Source organism: Heterodontus francisci, chromosome 3 (genome assembly GCF_036365525.1).
Source record: "Heterodontus francisci isolate sHetFra1 chromosome 3, sHetFra1.hap1, whole genome shotgun sequence".
NCBI classification, from domain to species: Eukaryota; Metazoa; Chordata; class Chondrichthyes; order Heterodontiformes; family Heterodontidae; genus Heterodontus; species Heterodontus francisci.
The window spans coordinates 171,428,384-171,452,957 of NC_090373.1; the positions used below are offsets into that span (position 1 = coordinate 171,428,384).

At 47.1% G+C, this 24,574-nt stretch overlaps 1 protein-coding gene across 2 annotated transcripts in view; it reads left to right on the top strand.

Moving 5' to 3' along the window:
* Positions 1–3,992: 3,992 nt before the first annotated feature.
* Positions 3,993–24,574, top strand: part of tmem87b (transmembrane protein 87B) — an 89,018-nt gene continuing 68,436 nt past the window's right edge. The window contains exon 1 of one of the 2 annotated variants that reach the window (XM_068027615.1): positions 3,993–4,337. In XM_068027615.1, the coding sequence (XP_067883716.1) occupies positions 4,197–4,337 (141 nt within the window). In that variant the 5' untranslated portion in view covers positions 3,993–4,196. The remainder of the gene's footprint in view (positions 4,338–24,574) is intronic. The other variant, XM_068027614.1, reaches the window with a different exon arrangement.

A 24,574-nucleotide genomic window follows, 5' to 3' on the forward strand; every position in this document is an offset into this window, starting at 1 on the left:
TTCACAAGTGGGAACAGTTTCTCTCAACTACTCTGTCCAGACTCATGATTTTGAATACCTCTATCAAATCACCTCTCAGCCTTCTGTTCTCCAAGGAAAACAATCCCAACTTCTCCAATGTATCTTTATAACAGAAGTTCCTAAGCCCTGGAATCATTCTCGTGAATCTTTTCTGCACTCTCAGAAGCCTTCACATCTTTCCGAAAGTGTGGCGCCCAGAACTGGATGCAATACTCCAGCTGAGGCCGAACTAGTGTCTTTTACAAGTTCAACGTAACCTGCTTGCTCTTGTACTCTATGCCCCTATTAATAAAACCTAGAATACTGCATGCTTTATTGACCGCTTTGTCAACCTGTCCTGCCACCTTCAATGCCTTATCGGATAGATACAAGTTTGATATTCAGGTTCAACACAACAATCTCTATTACCTTAACTATTTACATTGTATGAGCTCTACACCAGGGGTTGCCAACACATCGATCGCAAGCTACAGGTAGCTCACAGAAAGCTTTGAAGAAATCATTAGTCCATTGCCGGGTGGGGGTCACGTGTGTGTCCAGCAGGGCTGTGACTGGAGCATGCACAGTGCGGGTGCTGGAGCTGGATGGAGGCAGTCCTGTCGGATCTGCAGCAGGTGAGAAACTGCCGATTGCAGGAGAGGAATGGAGCCGGTGGATGGGACGGGCAGTGGGGTGTGGAGGCTACATTAACACCTGGTGTAGGCCTCAATCACCCCCAGTAAGAAGCTACCAGTCCCGTGTTTGCACCGAGCGGAGCAGCAGCTGTGGAAATTCTCCCGGGGACAGGTCCGGGTTAACGGTCGCCATCTTTCTAGCTGTTTTGGAGGAATTAAGGACTAATAAATTGGAACATCAAACTCCAAAACTTTAAAGGAAACTTAGCTCAGTTATAAAGGTGTCAGGGAGAGGGGAGGGAGGAACCATTTGGGATACAAGCTCGGGTGGGATGCTGGCACGCCTTCATGGGATGTTTTACTAGAGTTGTGTTGGTGCTTGTTTCTAAACTCTGTCTTCCTATCCTGGTAATGTAGGTGGATTGTAGGTTGCTGTGAGTGTTGGACTATATTGCCTCTCCTCTTCCTCCATCTCCCACTCAGAGTTCCATGCTCCAGGCTCCGGCAGCTCAATTGCCCCTGAAACATTAACTCTGTTTCTCTCTCCACAGATGCTGCCTGATCTGCTGAGTATGTTCTCCTTTTATTTCAGATTTGCTGCATCTGCAGTATTTTGCTTTTTTTAAAATTGCAGGCGGTTGCTCACAAAACGGAGTCGTGAAACATAGCCAGTTGTATTGGTGGTTGTTGGCTGCAGACTTCAGTCCCTGGCCTCCCGTGTAGGTCTTTTTTGTTACATCAATTTGAGCTGGAGTGCAGATGGAGGAAAAGCTGCTGGGCTTAACCCTTTTTAGCCCATTCAGGCACAACAATTTCCAAAGTGAGAATGTCATGGGAGGTAGAGTCTAGGGGAAGATGATGTTGCTAAATGGACACTTACCACTCAATAAAGCTGCTGCTGGGCTTCTTGGCACTGGAAAGTACAGTGATCTCTTGACAGGCTTGCATGTAGTTTTTTTAATTCATTCATGGGATGTGGGCGTTGCTGGCTAGGACTGCATTTATTGTCCATCCTTAATTGCCCTTCAGAAAGTGGTGGTGAGCTACCTTCTTGAACCGCTGTAGTCCATGTGGGGTAGGTATACCCACAGTGCTGTTAGGAAGGGAGTTCTAGGATTTTGACCCAGTGACAGTAAAAGAACGGCGATATAGTTCCAAGTCAGGATGGTGTGTGGCTTGGAGGGGAACATGCAGGTGGTGATGTTCTGCTTCCCTTGCCCTTCTAGTTGTTGGAGATTGTGGGTTTGGAAGGTGCTGTCTAAGGAGCTTTGGTGTGTTGCTGCAGTGCATCTTGTAGATGGTACACACTGCTGCCACTATGTGTTGGTGGTGGAGGGAGTGAATGTTGAAGGTGGTGGATAGGGTGCCAATCAGGTGGGCTGCTTTGTCCTGGATGGTGTTGAGCTTCTTGAGTGTTTTTGGAGCTGCACCCATCCAGGCAAGTGGAGAGTATTCCATCACACTCCTGACTTGTGCCTTGTAGATCGTTGACAGGCTTTGGGGAGTCAGGAGGTGAGTTACTCACCACAGGATTTCCAGCCATGGTATTTATATGGCTACTCCAGTTCAGTTTCTGGTCAATGGTAATCCTCAAGATGTTGATAGTGGGGGATTCAGTGATGGTAATGCCATTGAATGTCAAGGGGAGGTTAGATTCTCTCTTGTTTGAGATGGTCATTACCTGGCACTTGTGTAGCGTGAATGTTACTTGCCACTTATCAGCCTAAGCCTGGATATTGTCCAGGTCTTGCTGGATTTCTTCATGGCTGCTTCAGTGTCAAGTATCACATTGAAATAAAGTTAAGATCAGTTTTCCGACATAAGTATATTACAATGTAATTATAATAACATATTTAGTTTGCATTTATCTATCCATATTTTTTTCAATATATGTTTAAGTGGCAGAGCTGGCAGGCAGCCATAAAGGTGGGGCTAAAGTGTGGCAATTCGAAGAGACTTAGCAGTTGGCAGGAAAAAAGACAGAAGCGCAAGGGGAGAGCCAACTGTATAACAGCCCCGACAAACAATTTTTTCTGCAGCACCTGTGGAAGAGTCTGTCACTCTAGAATTGGCCTTTATGGCCACTCCAGGCGCTGCTCCACAAACCACTGACCACCTCCAGGCGTTTACCCATTGTCTCTTGAGACAAGGAGGCCAAAGAGAGAGATCCATATTTTTTTCAATATATGTTTAAGTGGTTCATGATATTTTTCATTTATCAGAAGTAGCTCCCAAGTAAAGAAAAGTTGGCGACCCTTGCTCTGCACATTACTCAAGTCCCAGGTCTTGTCTATGTTGCTGTGTGCTGTCTGCAGGCCATGTGCTCAGTGTCCCCTGACAAGATGATACCTCTTGCATATATAGATATCAGTTACATCAGTGGTCTGGTCGCTTAAGGATGAGGTTATTAAAGTTAGGTCACCACTACACTATAAGGAATTGAACCTGCAACTGCTGATGGTCCCTCGATGGTTCACTGTGACCCAATTTTCAACAGACCAGTCTCCAACAATTTCAAAAACAAAGTGACTCCTCACAATGCAGTGGCCCGCTGACATCATCAGAGCGCTCCAAGCTGCGCACATGCACAAACTGTCTCCTGCGTGCGGAGATGCTGCACATGCGCAGCCTACGTCTTACCTTGCCAGGACTAACTGGCGCAAGCGCAGGAAAATGCTAAATGGCGCATGCGCAGGAAAATGCTCTAGCCCCTCGGCCACTCACTCTGGGCCACTTGCTCCCTGCTCCCCTCACTCCCGCTCTCCAGCTACTCACTCCCCACTTCACCCCCCCACCCCCGCTCTCCGACCGCTTGCTCCCCGTTTCCCCCACCCCTGGCTTTGCTTCTTCAGTGGAGCGAGTGGCCAAAAGGAGAGAAGTGGCCCACGGCCTAGTGCTAGTGTCTGGACGGGTGGGGGAGTGATGGAAGAGCGGGGTGGGAGGGCAGAGCGGGGAGTGAGCCCCCGGAGAGCGGGATGGGGCAGGGGTGCGTGAGTGGGAGTGAGCAGCCGGAGAGTGGGATGGCACTGAAACCTCACAGAATTACGGAGGGTGCGCAGCACTGTGTTAGAGGTGCTATCCTTCCGATGAGACTGTAAACAGCGCAAAGTTCTCCAAGTATCAAACATGTCCACTGCGTGCTGCCATGGATTGAAGTTGTTTTCTGTGCTAAATTGAGCAGCTGCCATCTTTAATCCTGTCAGCTTCCTGCACGTCGCAGGCAGTGACGTTTGGGCTGTAGTTGTTGCAAGGCCTCCAGGTGGTTGCGTTGTCAGCAAACGCAGCCATTTAAAAAAAAAAGTCGTCGGGTGCGTGTGGGCGCACGCGCAGTTGTGTTGTCAGTTATTGTCCTCTTTCCAAAAACCCCCCCCCCCCCCCCTCCCCGAAGGAGCTGCGTTCGGAGCTCGAGGCCAGGAAGTGGCAGGCGCCGCTCAGTGTTGTTGTTGTTCTCTTCCCCCTCCCCCACATTGGCGAGGAGACTCCGCCCCATACCGGCAGGTAAAGCGGATGACGTCAGCGGGTGCTAGGTGAGCGAGCGCTGCCCCGGACTCGGTGGAAATAATGGCTCCCGTTGGGTGGTCAGGACCAGCAGAAGCAAAACGGGCCTCGCTCCTCTCGGCTTTGTACTTCGCCGCCGCATTTCTTATTCGCGGTGTCCAGACGATACCGGAGCCCGGTTTGTGGAGCCAAACGGTGGGGCCGGTGAGTGTTGTCGCACAATAGTAATATTTAAAAGTAAAGGTGGTGTTCACTCCGAGTGATGGCGGCGGGATCATGCGGCTGCTGACTCGGGCTTCACTCAAAGCCTGTCTGCCTGCTTTGCTGGCCGGCCGATCCAGCCTGCGGTGCCGAGTGAGCGCACACAATAGGGAGAGTTGGGCCAGGTAGTCTGCGGTTATTCCCCGTCTCAAATTGCTGTGTAACCCCAGGAGTGGCAGCAACCAATCACACACACGAGTTGTATTCAAAACACATCTCAATTATGTTACCCTGATCGTTTAAAGCGTGCATTTTAGATATACATGCACGGGTGTGTATATTAGTCCTGCATAATTGGAGGAACTTCGCTCAAGATGAAACATGGCGAAAAATCACCCTTGATATTGCGAGTTAATGAAAACAAAGTGCTGGAAATACTCAGCAAATCAGGCAACATCTGTGGAGAAAGGAGCAGAGTTAACATTTCAGATCTGTGACCTTTCATCAGAACTGGCAAAGTGAGATGTGATAGGTTTTAAGCAAGTGAAGCAGGAGTGAGGGGTAAAAAGAACAAAAGGGAAGGTGTGTGATAGGCACAGGGCAGGAGATTAATTGACAAGGAGGTGGATTGTGATATACTTGAACAAATTAGCATCAAAAGGAAGGAGGTATTGGCAATTTTAGCAGGCTTAAAAGTGGATAAATGTCTAGGCCGAGATGAGATATATCCCAGGCTGTTATGTGAGGCAAGGGAGGAGATAGCAGGGGCTCTGATGCGAATTTTCAAATCCTCTCTGGCCACAGGACAAGTGCCAGAGGACTGGAGGATAGCAAATGTGGTACCATTATTCAAGAAGGGTATTTGGGATAAACCAGGTAATTACAGTCCAGTGAGTCTATCAGTGATAGGGAAACTATTGGAAAAAAATTCTGAAGGACAGGATTAATCTTCACTTGGAGAGGCAGGGATTAATCAAGGATAGCATAGCTTTGTCAGGGGAGATTATGATTTGATTAAATTTTTCAAGGAGGTGACTAGGTGTGTAGATGAGGGTAAAGCAGTTGATGTCAACATAATGTAGGCCTTTGATAATGGCCTGCATAGGAGATTGATCAAGAATGGGATGGGATCCAGGGCAGTTTGGCACATTGGATCCAAAATTGGCATTGTGGCAGGAGGCAGAGGGTAATGGTCGAGGGTTGTTTTTGCAATGGAAGCCTGTTACTCGTGGTGTGCCACAGGGAACGGTGCTGGGACCCTTGCTGTTTGTAGTGTACATTAATGATTTAGATGTGAATATAGGAGGTATGATCAGTAAGTTCACAGATGACATGAAAATTGTTGGTGTCATAAATAGTTTTTTTTATTCATTCATGGGATGTGGGCATCGCTGGCTCGGGCAGCATTTATTGCCCATCCCTAATTGCCCTTGAGAAGGTGTTGGTGAGTTGCTGCTTTGACCGCTGCAGTCCATGTGAGGTTGGTACACCCACAGTGCTGTTAGGAAGGGAGTTCCAGAATTTTGACCCAGTGACAGTGAAGGAACGGCGATATAGTTCCAAGTCAGGATGGTGTGTGACTTGGAGGGGAACTTGCAGGTGGTGGTGTTCCCAAACATTGACTGCCCTTGTCCTTCTAGTTGTTAGAGGTCGCTGGTTTGGAAGGTGCTGTCTAAGGAGCATTGGTGCATTGCTGCAGTGCATCTTTTAGATGGTACACACTGCTGCTGCTCTGCGTCGGTGGTGGATGGAGTGAATGGCACCCCATCCACAAACATTCAAGCGGGCTGCTTTGTCCTGGATGGTGTCGAGCTTCTTAAGTGTTGGAGCTGCACCAATCCAGTCAAGTGGAGAGTATTCCTCACACTCCTGACTTATGCCTTGTAGATGGTGGACAGGCTTTGGGGAGTCAGGAAGTGAGTTACTCGTCGCAGGATTCCTAGCCTCTGACCTGCTCTTCTAGCCACGGTATTTATATGGCTACTCCACTGCAGTTTCTGGTCAATGGTAACCCCTAGGATGTTGATAGTGAGGGATTCAGTGATGGTAATGCCATTGAATGTCAAGGGGAGATGGTCATTGCTTGCCACTTGTGTGGCGCAAATGTTACTTGCCACTTATCAGCCCAAGCCTGGATATTGTCCAGGTCTTGATGCATTTCTACCCTGACTGCCTCAGTATCTGGGGAGTCGTGAATGGTGCTGAACATTGTGCAATCATCAACGAACATCCCTGCTTCTGACCTTATGATTGAAGGAAGATCATTGAAGCAGCTGAAGATGGTTGGGCTTAGGACACTACCCTGAGTAACTCCTGCAGTGATGTACTGGAGCTGAGATGATTGACCTCCAACAACCACATTAATCTTCCTTTGTGCTAGGTATGACTCCAACCAGCCGAGAGTTTTCCACCTGATTCTCATTGACTCCAGTTTTGCTTGGGCTCCTTGATGCCACACTTGGTCAAATGCTGCCTTGATGTCAAGGGCAGTCACTCTCACCTCACCTCTTGAGTTCAGCTCTTTTGTCCATGTTTGAACCAAGGCTGTAATGAGGTCAGGAGCTGAGTGGCCCTGGCGGGACCCAAACTGAGCGTCACTGAGCAGGTTATTGCTAAGCAAGTGCTGCTTGATGGCACTGTTGATGACACCTTCCATCACTTTACTGATGATTGAGAGTAGGCTGATAGTCGGTAATTGGCCGGGTTGGACATGTCCTGCTTTTTGTGTACAGGACATACCTGGGCAATTTTTCACGTTGCAGGGTAGATGCCAGTATTGTAACTGTACTGGAACAGCTTGGCTTGGGGCCCGGCAAGTTCCGGAGCACAGGCCTTCAGTAGTATTACTGGAATAATGTCAGGGCCCATGGGCCTTGCAGTATCTAGTGCCTTCAGTCGTTTCTTGATATCACGCAGAGTGAATCGAATTGGCTGCAGTCTGGCATCTGTACTACTGGGGACTTCAGGAGGATGCCAAGATGGATCATCAACTCGGCACTTCTGGCTGAAGATTGTTGCATATGTTTCAGCCCTATCTTTCTTGCTGATGTGCTGGGCTCCCCCATCACTGAGGATGGGGATATTTGTGGAGCCACCTCCTACAGTTAGTTGTTTAATTGTCCATTCACGGCTGGATGTGACAGGACTGCAGATCTTAGATCGCTTAACTCTGTCTGTCGCATGCTACTTTCGCAGTTTGATACACAAGTAGTCCTGGCTTGTAGCTTCACCAGGTTGACACCTCATTTTGAGGTATGCCTGGTGCTGCTCCTGGCTTGTCCTCCTGCACTCTTCATTGAACCAGGGTTGGTCTCCTGGCTTGATGATAATGGTAGAGTGGGGGATATGCCGGGCCATGAGGTTACAGATTGTGGTTGAGCACAATTCTGCTGCTGATGGCCCACAGCGCCTCATGGATGCCCAGTTTTGCATTGCTCGATCTGTTCAAAATCTATCCCATTTAGCATGGTGATGGTACCACACAACACGATGAAGGGTATCCTCAATGAGGATGAGGTCAAGTATGTTTTTCCCTCTTGGTTCCCTCACCACCTGCCACATTCCCAGTCTCGCAGCTATGTCCTTTAGGGCATGGCCAGCTGTCAGTAGTGGTGCTACCGAGCCAATCTTGGTGTTGGACATTGAAGTCCCCCAGACAGAGTACATTTTGCACCCTTGCCACCCTCTCCAAGTGGTGTTCAACACGGAGGAGTACTGACTCATCAGCTGAGGGAGGGCAGTAGGTGGTAATCAGCAGGAGGTTTCCTTGTCCATATTTGACCTGATGCCTTGAGACTTCATGGGGTCTGGAGTTATTGTTGAGGACTCCTAGGGCAACTCCCTCCCGACTGTATACAACTGTGCCGCCCCCTTTGCTGGGTCTGTCCTGCAGGTGCGATGGTGTCTGGGACATTGTCTGACTGTAAGGTATGATTCCGTGAGTATGACTATTCATAGAGCTTGACTAGTCTGTGGGATAGCTCTCCCAACTTTGGCACAAGACCCCAGATGTTAGTGAGGAGGACTTTTCAGGGTCACCAGGGCTGGGTTTGCCATTGTCGTTTCTGGTGCCGAGGTTGGTGCCAGGTGGTCTGTCTGGTTTCATTTTTTATTGACTTAGTCACGGTTAGGTACAACTAAGTGGCCTGCTCAGCAATTTCAGAGGGCATGTAAGAGTCAACAACATTGTTGTGGCTCTGGAGTCACATGTAGGCCTGACCAGGTAAGGACAGCAGATTGCCTTATAGTGAAGGAGGAAAGTCTTGGATTACAGGACCATATAGATGGGCGGAGCAGTGGCAAATGGAATTTAATCCTGAGAAGTGTGAGGTGATGCATTTTGGGAGGATGAACAAGGCAAGGGAATATACAATGGATGGTAGGACCCTACGAAGTACAGAGCGTCTGAGGGACCTTGGTGCACCTGTCCAAACATCACTGAAAGCAGCAGATAAAGTGTTTAGGAAGGCATATGGGGTACTTGCCTTTTATTAGCCGAGGCATAGAATACAAGAGCCGGGAGGTTATGATGGAGCTGTATAAAATGCTAGTTAGGCCACAGCTGGAGTACTGTGTACAGTTCTGGTCCCACACTATAGGAAGGATGTGATTGCACTGGAGAGGGTGCAGAGGAGATTCACCAGGATGTTGCCTGGGCTGGAGCATTTCAGCTATGAAGAAAGACGAGATAGGCCAGGGTTGTTTTCCTGTGGGTGGAGAAGGCTGAGGGGGGATCTGATTGAGGTATGTAAAATTATGAGGGGTACAGATAGGAAGAAACTTTTTTCCCTTAGTTTGTTCAGTTTGCTTACCCACTGTTTTTTTTCAGGTTTGCACTTGCTGCTGTTCAATATTCAGTGTATTCACACCTAATCTGTACTAATGCTTTGTCTTTCAACACACCATTAACATATTGTTTGCCTTTGCTCCGTGACGTTTTGGTTAGCTATGTGGCCTGGTCCAATCTGCACCTTCTCCTTTGTTATCTCTTGCCCCACCCCCACCTCACTTGCTTATAATCTGTGACTTTTCTAATATTTGTCAGTTCTGAAGAAGGGTCACTGACCCGAAACGTTAACTCTGCTTCTCTTTCCACAGATGCTGCCAGACCTGCTGAGTGATTCCAGTATTTCTTGTTTTTGTTTCAGATTTCCAGCATCTGCAGTATTTTGCCTTTTTTTGTGAATCCTTGTTCACAGTTTCCAGTTATAAGGCAAAGAACTGAGCACACACAGGCTTTCTCTGGTTTTAAAGCAGAAAGAGGAAATTTATCAAAACCTTCAACTCTAATAAGGTTCACGCCCACAGAGATACGATATGTTCACGCTAGCTTGCACACGCGATATGCAGTTAGGAATATAAAAGAATAAGAAAAGATAAATAGAACAGTTTGAGGCAACATCTTGTTACTGTTTCTCAAGCTCGCTGTAGTCCTTGATTGAAAATATGACCTTGCGATTCGTTGGGGCCCAGTAATCATCGTAAAACTTTGTTCACGTGGCAAACCCTTCTCTCTCTGAGATTCACATGTTTTCACACGATTCAGTTCTGTGGGAAGAGATGAAGCAGGCAGACAGGAGAGGCTGTAATGCTTGCTTCAGTTCTAGGAAAGGTGTTTACTCCATGAACACACGGCTTTGTCTCGATCCCTTTGTTGGGAGTTTAAAATTCAAAAACCTCCCAGGGTGCTCAGCAGGTTAATCATGTGACTTCTTATCCTTATCCTCATCATCCTCCTCCTCATTGTCTCGAGAGACAATGGGTAAACGCCTGGAGGTGGTCAGTGGTTTGTGAAACAGCACCTGGAGTGGCTATAAAGGCCAATTCTACAGTGGCAGACTCTTCCACAGGTGCTGCAGATAAAATTGGTTGACAGGGCCGTTAAGCAGTTGGCTCTCTCCTTGCGCTTCTGACTTTTTTCCTACCAACTGCTAAGTCTCTTTGACTTGCCACGCTTTAGCCCCGCTTTTATGGCTGCCCGCCAGCTCTGGCGATCGCTGGCAACTGACTCCCACAACTTGTGATCAATGTCACAGGACTTTGTGTCGCGTTTGCAGACGTCTTTAAAGCGGAGACAAGGACGGCCAGTGGGTCTGATACCAGTGACGAGCTTGCTGTACAATGTGTCCTTGGGGATCCTGCCATCTTCCATGTGGCTCACATGGCCAAGCCATCTCAGGCGCCGCTGGCTTAGTAGGGTGTATATGCTGGAGATGTTGGCCGTCTCGAGGACTTTAGTGTTGGAGATACGGTCCTGCCACCTGATGCCAAGGATCCTCCGGAGGCCGCGAAGATGGAATGAATTGAGACGTCGCTCTTGGCTGATGTACGTTGTCCAGGCCTCGCTGCCGTAGAGCAAGGTACTGAGGACACAGGCTTGAAATATTTGGAATTTTGTGTTCTGTGTCAGTGTGCCATTTTCCCACACTCTCTTGGCCAGTCTGGACATTTCCCATGCGCTTGTTGATTTCTGCATCGAGACACAGGTTACTGGTGATAGTTGAGCCGAGGTAGGTGAACTCTTGAACCACTTCCAGAGTGTGGTCGCCGATATTTATGGATGGGGCATTTGTGACAACCTGTCCCATGATGTTCGTTTTCTTGAGGCTGATGGTTAGGCCAAATTTGGTGCAGGCAGCCGCAAACCTGTTGATGAGTCTCTGCAGACACTCTTCAGTGTGAGATGTTAATGCAGCATCGTCAGTAAAGAGGAGTTCCCTGATGAGGACTTTCCGTACTTTGGTCTTTGCTCTTAGACGGGCAAGGTTGAACAACCTGCCACCTGATCTTGTGTGGAGGAAAATTCCTTCTTCTGAAGACTTGAACGCATGTGAGAACAGCAGGGAGAAGAAGATCCCAAACAGTGTAGGTGCGAGAACACAGCCCTGTTTCACGCCACTCAGGATAGGAAAGGGGTCTGATGAGGCGCCGCTATGCTGATTTGTGCCTTTCATGTTGTCATGGAATGAGGTGATAATATTTAATAGCTTTGGTGGGCATCCAATCTTTTCTAGTAGTCTGAAGAGACCACGTCTACTGACAAGGTCAAAGGCTTTGGTGAGATCAATGAAAGCAACGTAGAGGGGCATCTGTTGTTAACGGCATTTCTCCAGTAGCTGTCGAAGGGAGAACAGCGTGTCAATGGTGGATCTCTGCTCGAAAGCCACAGTGTGCCTCAGAGTAGACACGCTCAACCAGCTTCTGGAGCCTATTTAAAGCGACTCGAGTGAAGACGCAGCAGGTTAATCATGTGACTAGCTCCTTACATGGAACAGTCTCCAACATCCTTTGGAAGTTCAAATCCAAAAGCTCCAGCCAGCTAGACATGTGACTGGAACTGGTTAGACCACTTTTGTGTATTGGAGAAAGAGGGACATTGTCTTGTATTATGCAAATATCCTTCCAGTCCAAGATTGCAATTTTAATCATGTGGCAAAATAATGTGTGCCTCAGTCTTGGCAGGTGGGGTTTGCCTGACACCTCTTTAAATCGTCTTTAGTCTTTTTTACACCACAGGACATAGTCATTTATGGCACAGAAGGAGGCCATTCGCCGATCGAGTCCATGTACGTTCTCCACGGATCTATCCAGTCAGTCGCACTATTTCCTTCAAGTCATCCAGTTTCCTTTTTGAAGTACACCCTCCCATCCTCCTGTTTGTCCATACATCCTTGTAGAAACATATAATCTTACAGCATAGATGGAGACCATTCAGCCCATCAAGCATCCAGTGTAGTCCTACGCTCCAGCCTTTTCTCCAGAACCCAGCAAATTCGCCCTCTTAAAGTACATGTCCAATTACCTTTTGAAAATTACTGTGTAATCTGATTCCACCACAGTTTCAGGTAGTGTGTTCCTGATCTTAACAACCCTCTGTGCTGATTACTGATTCATTGTCAGAGGAAATAGAGCCTGGAGGGTGAAACTATCAAAACCCCCTCATAATTTTGAATACTTGTGTTATGCCTCGCCCTTAACCTCTCTGCTCTAAGAACAATCCCAGCTTCTCCAAATAACTGAATTCCCTCATCATTGATGAATCTCTTCTGCACCCTGTCCAAGGCCTTGACATCCTAAAGTGTAGTGCCAGGACTATACACAGTACACCACCTGAGGACTAACCAGTAATTTGTAAAGCTTCAGCATGACCTCCTTCTTTGAACCCATCTGCCTGCATACTGACCTTCCCTTTGTCTCTCTCCCTTCACTGCCCATCTGTGTATCTCTCTCCCAAGCCCTTCTCTTCCTATTTCCAAACATGGATCATGTCCCAAGATCTCCTGCCCCTCCTGTACTTAGCTTTTCTGTATGACTGCATCAATTTCTCTCTTAACTATCAATGTCTGCTCAGTTTGTGTCTCTGTCTATTTGCAGACTTGCTGTGTGTCTCTATCTTCTGACCTTCCTGTTCCTGAAGTGTGCATATCTCAATCCCAAAGTTTCTCTTAGTTGGACACTAAAGGACCCAAGGCACTGCTGGAAGAAAAAACAAGTTCTCCTCACAGCCTCATCAACATTCTCAAAAATAGATTAACTTAGGATACAATGCATCACTTTAAGTTGGGTTTTGGTGTGCAAAATTATTGTTTGCTTTATATGATTTGAATTTTACATACAGTTTGAAAGAGATAAGAGTGGGTCTTCGACTAGTATTTTAAACTTGAATAAGGGCAACAATGTAGGCATGAAAGCTGAGCTAGCTGAAGTGAGCTGGGTGACTAGGCTTGGAGATAGGTCAATAGAGAAGCAGTGGCAGACATTCAAGGGGATATTTCAGAATACTCTAAGTATATTCCAACTATAAAGAAAAATTCTAAGGGGAGGATCCACCATCTGTGGTTAAAGAAGTTAAGGAAAGCATCAAACTTAAGGAAAAAGTATATAATTGCGCAAAGCTGAGTGGCAGGTCAGACGATTGATCAGAATATCAAGAACGGCGGAGAATGACGAAAAGGTTAATCAGGAGAAAGAAATTAGAGTACGAGAGGAAGCTAGCTAGAAATGTAAAAATGGACAGCAAGAGTTTCTACGGGCATTTAAAAAAGACGAGAATGTAAAGTGAGTATTGGTCCTTTGGAGAGTGTGAATGGGGAGTTAATAGTAGATAATGAAATGGCGGGTGAAATGAACAAATATTTTGTTTCTGTCTTCACTGTAGAAGATATAAAAAAAATTCTGGCAACAGCTGTAAGTCAGGAGGTGGAAGGAAGAGAGGAACTTGGTGAAATTACAATCACCACGGAAGCAGTACTGAGCAAACTGATGGATCTGTGGGCTGCCAAGTTCCTGGGTCCTGATGGGTTTCATCCTGGGGCCTTAAAAGAAGTGGCTAATGAGGTAGTAGATGCATTGGTGTTAATTTTCCAAAATTCGGTAGATTCTGGAAAGATTTGCTCAGACTGGAAAGTAGCAAATATAAGCCCTCTATTCAAGAAGAGGGGGAGGCAGAAAACAGACAACTATAGGCCAGTTAACTTGACTTCTGTCATGGGGAAGGTGTTAGAATTGATCATTAGGAGGCTATATCTGGGCACTGAGAAAAACACAAGTTAATCGGCATTGTCAGCATGGTTTTGTGAAAGGGAAATTTTTGGAGTTCTTTGAAGGAGTAATGTGTGCTATGGATTAAGGGGAGCCTGTTGACGTACTGTACTTGGATTTCCAGAAGGAATTTGACAAGGTGCCATAGAAAAGGTAATTAAGCGAAGTAGGAGCTCGTGGTGCAGGAGGTAACATATTAGCATGGATAGAAGGTCGACTGGCTGGCAGAAAACAGAGCATGCATTAATGGGTCCTTTTCTGATTGGCAGGATGTGACAAGTGGAGTCCCGCAGGGGTCTGTGCTGGGCGCTCAACTTTTTAAAATTTATACCAATGACTTCGCTGAGGGAAGAGATGGCATAGTCGCTAAATTTGCAGATGAGAAAAAGATAGGTAGGAAAATATGTTGTGAACAGGACATAAGGAGATTGCAGACTGATATAGATAGCTTGAGTGAGTGGGCAAAAATCTGGCAGATGGAGTAGAATGTGGGAAAATGTGCAGTTGTTCACTTTGGCAGGAAGAATAAAAAAGCAGAGTATTTCTTAAACGGAGAAGGACTGCAGAATTCCAAGGTGCGGAGGGATCTAGGTGTTCTAGTGCATGAGTTACAAAAAGTTAGTATGCAGGTACAGCAAGTAATAAAGAAGGCTAATGTGATGCCATCCTTTATTACGAGAGGAATTGAAAATAAAAAGGATATTATGCTTCAGTTAAACAGGGCATTGGTGAGACTACATCTTGAATACTGTGTGCAGTTTTGGTCTCCTTATTTAATGAAGGATGTTAATGCGTTGGAGCCGGTTCAGAGGAGGTTTACTGGATTTCTACCTGGAATGAGCGGGATGTTTTATGAGGAAAGGTTGGACAGACTGTGCTTGTTTTCACTGGAGTTTAGAAGAGTGAGGGGAGATTTGATTGAAGTATATAAGATCCTGAATGGTCTTGACAAGGTCGTTGCGGAAAGGATGTTTCCTCTTGTGGGAGAGTCCAGAACTAGGGGGTGCTGTTTTAAAATTAGGGGTCGCTCTTTTTAGGACAGATGAGGAGAAATTTTTTTTCTGAGGGTTCTGTGACGTTGGAACACCCTGCCTCAAAAGGTGGTGGAGGCGGGCTCATTGAATATTTTTAAGGCGGTGGTAGATGCTTAGGCAATGGATTTGGTTTTCACTGATTTATACTTCAATGAAGCGTCTTGCAATGTTTTTCTGTGTTACAAGTATGTCCATGCAAGTTGTTTTTGCGATTCTGTTGCCATCCCTGACCACTGTCTTGGGCTCAACCAGACTGTTCACAACTACTTCATCCAATTTTTCTTTGATCTGAGCTTCTTACCCCATATCTTCTCCATCACTGAAACTACCTCCTTCCTCCTTGTACTTTATGCCCCGTTTATAAAACCCAATATTCTATTGGCTTTTATGACTTCTATTTATCATCTTGTCTTTTCAGGAAATTATGCAATTGAACCCCTAGCTGCCTATGTTCATCCTTATCCTTTTGTTGTCTTTTCATTAGGTGTATACTTCTATTCTTGTTTTTCCTCACAAAGTGTGTGACCTCCTGCTTGGATTTCTACAACACAGATGACCATTTGGTCCATCATGCTTGTACCAGCTCTTTGAAACATCAATCCAATTAAGATCATAGAATAGTTACAGCACAGAAGGAGGCCATTTGGCCTGTTGTGTGCATGCCAGTTCTCTGCAAGACCAACTCACCGAGTCCCACTCCCCTGCCTTTTCCCTGGAGCCCGGCAAATTTTTTTCTCTTCAGATAATTATCCAGTTCTCTTTTGAAGGCCTCGAATGAATCTGCCTCCACCCCGCTGTCAGGCAGTGCATTCCAGACCCTAACCACTTGCTGCGTTTTTAAAAAAAAAAAACAATTTTTCCTCATGTCACTGCTGCTTTCACCAGTCACCTTAAATTGGTGCCCTCTGGTTCTGGATCCTTCAGCCAATGGGAGCAGTTTCTCCCCATCTACTTTGTCCAGACCCATCATGATTTTGATCATTTCTATCAAATTTCCTCTTAATCTTGACTCCTCCGAGGAGAATGCCCCAGCTTCTTCAGTCCATCCATGCAATTCAAGTTCCTCATTCCTGGAACCATTCTCATCAATCTTTTCTGCACCCTCTCTTTGACATCCTTCCTGAAGTATGGTACCCAGAACTAGACACTATACTCCAGTTGAGGCCGAACCAGTGTTTTAAAACTTGCTTGTTTTTGTATTGTGTGCCTTGTATGTAAATTTCTCAACCTGCCCTGCAACCTTCAATGATTTGTGCACATGGTACCCTCTTTAGGCCCAGCTCTGTGTGCTCCTGCACCCTCTTTAGAATTGTACCCTTTAATTTATATTACATTTTGGTAGGAGGAACGAGAGGTACCACTTCACACATTCTACATTAAGTTTCGTCTGCCATATGTCCACCCATTCCACCATCATGTCTATGTCCCCTTAAAGTTTCACTGTCTTTACAGTTACAATACTTCCAGGTTTAAAAAAAAATTCATTCAGGGATGTGGGCGTCGCTGGCTAGGCCAGCATTTATTGCCCATCCCTAATTGCCCTTGAGAAGGTGGTGGTGAGCTGCCTTCTTGAACCGCTGCAGTCCATTTGGGGTAGGTATACCCACAGTGCTGTTAGGAAGGGAGTTCCAGGATTTTGACCCAGCGACAGTGAAAGAACGGCGATATAGTTCCAAGTCAGGATGGTGTGTGACTTGGAGGGGAACTTGCAGGTGGTGGTGTTCCCACGCATTTGCTGCCTTTGTCCTTCTCGTTGGTAGAGGTCGCGAGTTTGGAAGGTGCTGTCGAAGGAGCTTTGGTGGATTGCTGCAGTGCATCTTGTAGATGGTACACACTGCTGCCACTGTGCGTCGGTGGTGGGGGGAGTGAATGTTTGCAGATGGGGTGCTAATCAAGCGGGCTGCTTTGTCCTAGATGGTCTCTAGCTTCTTGAGTGTTGTTGGAGCTGCACCCATCCAGGCAAATGGAGAGTATTCCATCACACTCCTGACTTGTGCCTTGTAGATGGTGGACAGGCTTTGAGGAGTCAGGAGGTGAGCTACTCGCTCTGGATTCCTACCGTCTGACCTTCTCTTGTTACCATGGTATTTATATGGCTACTTCAGTTCAGTTTCTGGTCAATGGTAACCCCTAGGATGTTGATAGTGGGAGATTCAGCGATGGTAATGCCATTGAATTACAAGGGGAGATGGTTAGATTCTCTCTTGTTGGAGATGGTCATTGCCCGGCACTTGTGTGGCGCGAATGTTAAGAACATAGAACAGTACAGGCCCTTCGGCCCACGATGTTGTGCCGAACATTTATCCTACTCTAATATCAAACTAACTACCTACCCTTCATTCTACTTTCATCCATGTACCTATCCAAGAGTCGCTTAAATGCCCCTAATGTATCTGCTTCTACTACCACCGCTGGCAGTGCATTCCACGCACCCACCACTCTCTGTGTAAAGAACCTACCTCTGACATCTCCCCGAAACCTTCCTCCAATCACCTTAAAATTATGTCCCCTGGTGATAGCCCTTTCCACCCTGAGAAAAAGCCTCTGACTATCCACTCTATCTATGCCTCTCATCATCTTGTACCCCTCTATCAAGTCACCTCTCATCCTTCTACGCTCCAATGAGAAAAGCCCTAGCTTCCTCAATCTTTCTTCATAAGACATGCCCTCCAGTCCAGGCAGCATCCTGGTAAATCTCCTCTGCACCCTCTCTGAAGCTTCCACATCCTTCCTATAATGAGGCGACCAGAACTGAACACAATATTCCAAGTGTGGTCGAACCAGGGCCTTATAGAGCTGCAGCATAACCCCGCGGCTGTTAAACTCAATTCCCCTGTTAATGAAAGCCAACACACCATACGCCTTCTTAACCCTATCATCTTGGGTGGCAACTTTGAGCAATGTATGGACATGGACCCCAAGATCCCTCTGTTCCTCCACACTACCAAGAATCCTGTCTTTAAGCCTGTATTCTGCATTCAAATTCGACCTTCCAAAATGAATCACTTCACACTTTTCCAGGTTGAACTCCATCTGCCACTTCTCAGCCCAGCTCTGCATCCTGTCAATGTCCCGTTGCAACCTAGAACAGCCTTCCACACTATCCACAACTCCAGCAACCTTCGTGTCATCGGCAAACTTGCTAACCCGGCCTTCCACATCCTCATCCAAATCATTTATAAAAATCACAAAGAGCAGAGGTCCCAGAACAGATCCTTGTGGAACACCACTGGTCACCGAGCTCCATGCTGAATACTTTCCATCTACTACCACCACCCTCTGACTTCTATGGGCCAGCCAATTTTGTATCCAGACAGCCAACTTTCCCTGAATCCCATGCCTCCTTACTTTCTGGATGAGCCTACCATGGGGAACCTTATCAAACGCCTTGCTAAAATCCATATACACCACACCCACTGCTCTTCCTTCATCAATGTGTTTTGTCACATCTTCAAAGAATTCAATAAGGCTTGTGAGGCATGACCTGCCCCTCACAAAGCCATGCTGACTGTCTCTAATCAAACCATGCCTTTCCAAATAATCATAAATACTGTCTCTCAGAATCCTCTCCAATAATTTGCCCACTACCGACGTAAGACTGACTGGTCTATAATTCCCAGGGTTATCCCTATTCCCTTTCTTGAACAAGGGAACAACATTTGCCATCCTCCAATCATCCGGCACTACTCCAGTGGACGGTGAAGACGCAAAGATCATCGCCAAAGGCGCAGCAATCTCTTCCCTCGCTTCCCATAATATCCTTGGGTATATCCCGTCTGGCCCCGGGGACTTATCTGTCCTCATATCATTCAAAATTTCCAGCACATCCTCCCTCTTAACCTCAACCTGTTCGATGCTGTCCTCACAAACGACCAGGTCCCTCTCACTAGTGAATACTGAAGCAAAGTATTCATTTAGGACCTCCCCTACCTCCTCCGACTTCAGGCACAAGTTCCCTCCACTATCCCTGATCGGCCCTACCCTCACTCTGGCCATCCTCTTGTTCCTCACAAGTGTAGAACGCCTTGGGATTTTCCTTAATCCTACCCGCCAAGACTTTTTCATGTCCCCTTCTAGCTCTCCTGTCCATTCTTCAGTTCCTTCCTGGCTACCTTGTAACCCTCTAGAGCCCTGTCTGATCCTTGCTTCCTCAACCTTAAGTAAGCTTCCTTCTTCCTCTTGACTAGCTGTTCCACATCTCTTGTCATTCAAGGTTCCTTCACCCTACCATCCCTTCCCTGCCTCATCGGGACAAACCTATCCAGCAGTCGCATCAAGTGCTCCCTAAACAACCTCCACATTTCTGTCGTGCATTTCCCTGAGAACACCTGTTCCCAATTTATGCTCCCCAGTTCCTGCCTAATAGCATTGTAATTCCCCCTCCCCCAATTAAATATTTTCCCATCCCGTCTGCTCTTGTCTCTCTCCATAACTATAGTAAAGGTCAGGGAGTTGTGATCACTATCACCGAAATGCTCTCCCACCGAGAGATCTGCCACCTGTCCTGGTTCGTTGCCAAGCACCAAGTCCAACATAGTCTGTCCTCTAGTCGGCCTATCTACATATTGAGTCAGGAAACCTTCCTGGACACACCTGACAAAAACTGCTCCATCCAACCTATTTGCACTAAGGAGGTTCCAATCAATATTAGGGAAGTTGAAGTCACCCATGACAACAACTCCGTTACTTCTGCACCTTTCCAAAATCTGCCTCCCAATCTGTTCCTCCATGTCTCTGTTGCTATTGGGGAGTCTATTAGAAAACTCCCAACAAAGTGACTGCCCCTTTTCTGTTTCTGACTTCCACCCATACTGACTCAGTAGACAAACCCTCCTCGACGACCTCCCTTTCTGCAGCTGTGATACTATCCCTGATTAGCAATGCCACTCCCCCACCTCTTTTACCTCCCTCCCTATTCCTTTTGAAACATCTAAACCCCGGAACGTCCAACATCCATTCCTGCCCCTGTGATATCCAAGTCTCAGTAATGGCCACAATATCGTAGCTCTAAGTACTGATCCATGCTCTAAGTTCATCACCCTTATTCCTGACACTTCTTGCGTTAAAATAGACACACTTCAACGCATCATACTGGCTGCAACTTTGTCCTGTCAACTGTCTAACCTTCCTCACAGACTCTCTGCACTCTGTATCTGCCTGTTCAACAGCTACCCCATCCACTGATCCGTGGCTCCGGTTCCCATCCCCCTGCCAAACTAGTTTAAAACCCTCCCGACGAGCTCTAGCAAACCTCCCGCCCAGGATATTGGTGCCCCTCCAGTTCAGATGCAACCCGTCCTTCTTGTACAGGTCCCACTTTCCCCAGAAGGTATCCCAATGATCCACATATCTGAATCCCTCCCTCCTACACCAGTTCTGTAGCCACGTGTTCAGCTGCACTCGCTACCTGTTTCTAGCCTCACTAGCACGTGGCACCGGTAACAATGCTGAAATTACTACTCTGCTCGTCCTGCCTTTCAGCTTCCAACCTAACTCCCTATATTCGCTTTTCAGGTCCTCATCCCTTTTCCTAGCTATGTCTGGTACTGATATGTACCACGACCTCTGGCTGCTCCCCCTCCCCCTTAAGAATCCTATAGACTCGATCCGAGACATCCCTGACCCTGGCACCCGGGAAGCAACATACCATCCGGGAGTCTCGTTCGCGACCACAGAATCTCCTGTCTGTTCCTCTCGCCATTGAATCTCCTTTCACTATCGCTCTCCTATTCTCCCCCCTTCCCTTCTGAGCCACTGAGCCAGGCTCAGTGCAAGAGACCTGGCCGCTGTGGCTTTCCTCTAGGAGGTCATCCCCCCCCCCAACCCAACCGTATCCAAAGCGGTGTACATATTATTGAGGGGAACGGCCACAGGGGATCCCTGCAATGTGCGCCTATTCCCTTTCCCTCCCCTGACGGTCACCCAGCTACCTTTATCCTGTAACTTAGGTGTCACTACTTCCCTATAACTACTCGCTATCACCCCCTCTGCATTTCTACCCTGACTGCCTCAGTATCTGGGGAGTCGTGAATGGTGCTGAACATTGTGCAATCATCAACGAACATCCCCGCTTCTGACCTTATGATGGAAGGAAGATCATTGATGAAGCAGCTGAAGATGGTTGGGCCTAGGACACTACCCTGAGTAACTCCTGCAGTGATGTACTGGAGCTGAGACGATTGACCTCCAACAACCACATTAATCTTCCTTTGTGCTAGGTATGACTCCAACCAGCCGAGAGTTTTCCACCTGATTCTCATTGACTCCAGTTTTGCTTGGGCTCCTTGATGCCACACTTGGTCAAATGCTGCCTTGATGTCAAGGGCAGTCACTCTCACCTCACCTCTTGAGTTCAGCTCTTTTGTCCATGTTTGAACCAAGGCTGTAATGAGGTCAGGAGCTGAATGGCCCTGGCGGAACCCAAACTGAGCGTCACTGAGCAGGTTATTGCTAAGCAAGTGCTGCTTGATGGCACTGTTGATGACACCTTCCATCACTTTACTGATGATTGAGAGTTGGCTGATGGGCGGTAATTGGCCGGGTTGGACGTCCTGCTTTTTGTGTACAGGACATACCTGGGCAATTTTTCACATTGCAGGGTAGATGCCAGTGTTGTAGCTGTACTGGAACAGCTTGGCTATGGGGGCGGCAAGTTCTGGAGCACAGGTCTTCAGTACTATTGCCGGAATATTGTCAGGGCTCATAGCTTTTGCAGTATCCTGTGCCTTCAGTCGTTTCTTGATATCATGCGGAGTGAATCGAATTGGCTGAAGTCTGGCATCTGTGATGCTGGGGACTTCAGGAGGAGGCTGAGATGGATCATCAACTTGGCACTTCTGGCTGAAGATTGTTGCAAATGCTTCAGCCTTATCTTTCGCACTGATGTGCTGGGCTCCCCCATCATTGAGGATGGGGATATTTGTGGAGCCACCTCCTCCAGTTAGTTGTTTAATTGTCCACCACCGTTCACGGCTGGATGTGGCAGCACTGCAGAGCTTAGATCTGATCCGTTGGTTATGGGATCGCTTAGCTCTGTCTATCGCATGCTGCTTATGCAGTTTGGCAAGCAGATAGTCCTGTGTTGTAGCTTCACCAGGTTGACTCCTCATTTTGAGGAATCCCTGGTGCTGCTCCTGGCATGCCCTCCTGCACTCTTCATTGAACCAGGGTTGGTCTCCTGGTTTCATGGTAATGGTTGAGTGAGGGATATGCCGGGCCATGAGGTTACAGATTGTGGTTGAGTACAATTCTGCTGCTGCTGATGGCCAACAGCGCCTCATGGATGCCCAGTTTTGCATTGCTAGATCTGTTCGAAATCTATCCCATTTAGCACGGTGGACACAACACGATGGACGGTATCCTCATTGTGAAGGCGGGACTTCGTCTCCACAGGGTCTGTGTGGTGGTCACTCCTACCAATACAGTCATGGACAGAAGCATCTGCAGCAGGCAGATTGGTGAGGACGAGGTCAAGTATGTTTTTCCCTCGTGTTGGTTTCCTCACCACCTGCCGCAGACCCAGTCTAGCAGCTATGTCCTTTAGTAGTCGGCCAGCTCGGTCAGTAGTGGTGCTATCGAGCCACTCCTGGTGATGGACATTGAAGCCCCCCACCCAAAGTACATTTTGTGCTCTTGCCACCCTCAGTGCTTCCTCCGTGGTGTTCAACATGGAGGAGTACTGAGTCATCAGCTGAGGGAGGGCGGTAGGTGGTAATCAGTAGGAGGTTACCGTGCCCATGTTTGACCTGATGCCATGAGACTTCATGGGGTCCGGAGTCGATGTTGAGGACTCTCAGGGCAACTCCCTCCCTGCTGTATACCACTGTGCCACCACCTCTGCTGGGTCTGCCCTGCCGGTGGGACAGGACATACCCAGGGATGGTGATGGCAGTGTCTGGGACATTGTCTGTAAGGTATGATTCCGTGAGTATGATTACATCAGGCTGTTGCTTGACTCGTCTTTGGGACAGCTCTCCCAACTTTGGCACAAGCTCCAGATGTTAGTAAGGAGGACTTTGCAGGGTCGACAGGGCTTGGTTTGCCGTTGTCGTTTCCGGTGCCTAGGTCGATGCCGGGTGGTCCGTCCAGTTTCATTCACTCAAAATTCTCATATTTTGTGTCATCTGCAAAATTTTAAATTGTGCCCTGTGCACCCAAGTCTAGGTCTTCAAAATATCACAAAAGCAGGGGTCCCAACACAGACCTCTGAAGGGCCCCATTCTATCTCTTACAGTCTAAATAACAACTGTTAACAATTACTTTCTGTTTCCTGTCAGAGATATACAGCACAGAAACAGGCCTTTTGGGCCACCATGTCTTGCCGGCCATCAAGCACCTATCTATTCTAATTCCATTTTCCAGCACGTGGCCCGTAGCCTTGTATGCTGTGACGTTTCAAGAGCTCATCTAAATACTTCTTAAATGCTGAGGGTTCCTGCCTCTACCACCCCTTCAGGCAGTGTGTTCCAGATTCCAACCACCCTCTGGGTGAAAAAGTTTTCCTCAAATACCCCCTAAACTTCCTGCCCATTACCTTAAATCTATGCCCCCTGGTTAGTGACACCTCCGCGAAGGGAATAAGTTTCTTCCTCTCCACCTAACTTTGCTGACATGCCTGTTGTGTGGCACTTTATCAAATGCCTTTTGGAAGTCCATGTCCACCACACCAACCACATTACCTTCATCAGCACTCTTTGTTACCTCATCAAAAGACTCAAGCAAGTTAGTTAAAAATGATTTGCCATTTGTTTCATAGTGCTGTAATTTTACGCCATCGGGTATTTAATTACCTTCTGAAGTCGTTATTGAATCTGCTTCCGCCACTCTTTCAGGCAGTACCTTCCAGATCATTCTAAGTCACTGTGAAAAGAAAAATAAAATTCTTCTCATCTTTGCCATTACTGTAAATCCGTGACCTCTGGTTATCAGCCCTTCTGTTGTTGAAAACAGTTTCTCCTTATTTACATTATCAAAATCCTTCGTGATTTTGAATGCCTTTATTAAATCTCCCCGTAACCTTCTGTGCTGTAAGCAGAACAATCCATATTATCCACATTTAATTGCATTTGCCACTTTCTCTGCACATCTTCTTTAGATTTCGAGCCTGTCCCTTTTTCCAACTCCTGATTGTCTATATTTACCAAAAACAAAAGTGGACCCAACACTTGCAACCCTCCATCAATTCGAGCAACACCCATTCTATTCATAATAAAACTAGCAAGTGCTGGAAATACTTAGCAGGTCAGGCAGCATCTGTGGAGAGAGAAGCAGAGTTCATGTTTCAGGTCTCTGACATTTCATCAGAACTGGCAAAGGTTAGAAAAGAATTAGGTTTTCAGCAATTGAGGAGGGGTAGTGGGGAAGAGAACAAAAGGGAAGGTGTGTGATAGGGCAGAGGGCAGGAGAGATTAAAAAGAAAGCTGTCCTGGAACATAGGCTAAGAATGTGTTAATGCTTGTGGTAAAAGACAAAGCATTAGTCCAGAGAGAGTGTTAATAGCGTAATGAACAGCTCTCTCTACATGAAAAACAGGCACACAAATAAAAAAAAAGAAAAGGCCATTCATGCTCTGACGTTATTGAACTCAATGTTCAGTCCACAAGGCTGTAGAGTGCCGAATCAAAAGATCACATGCTGCTCCTCGAGCTTGCGTTGATGTTCACTGGA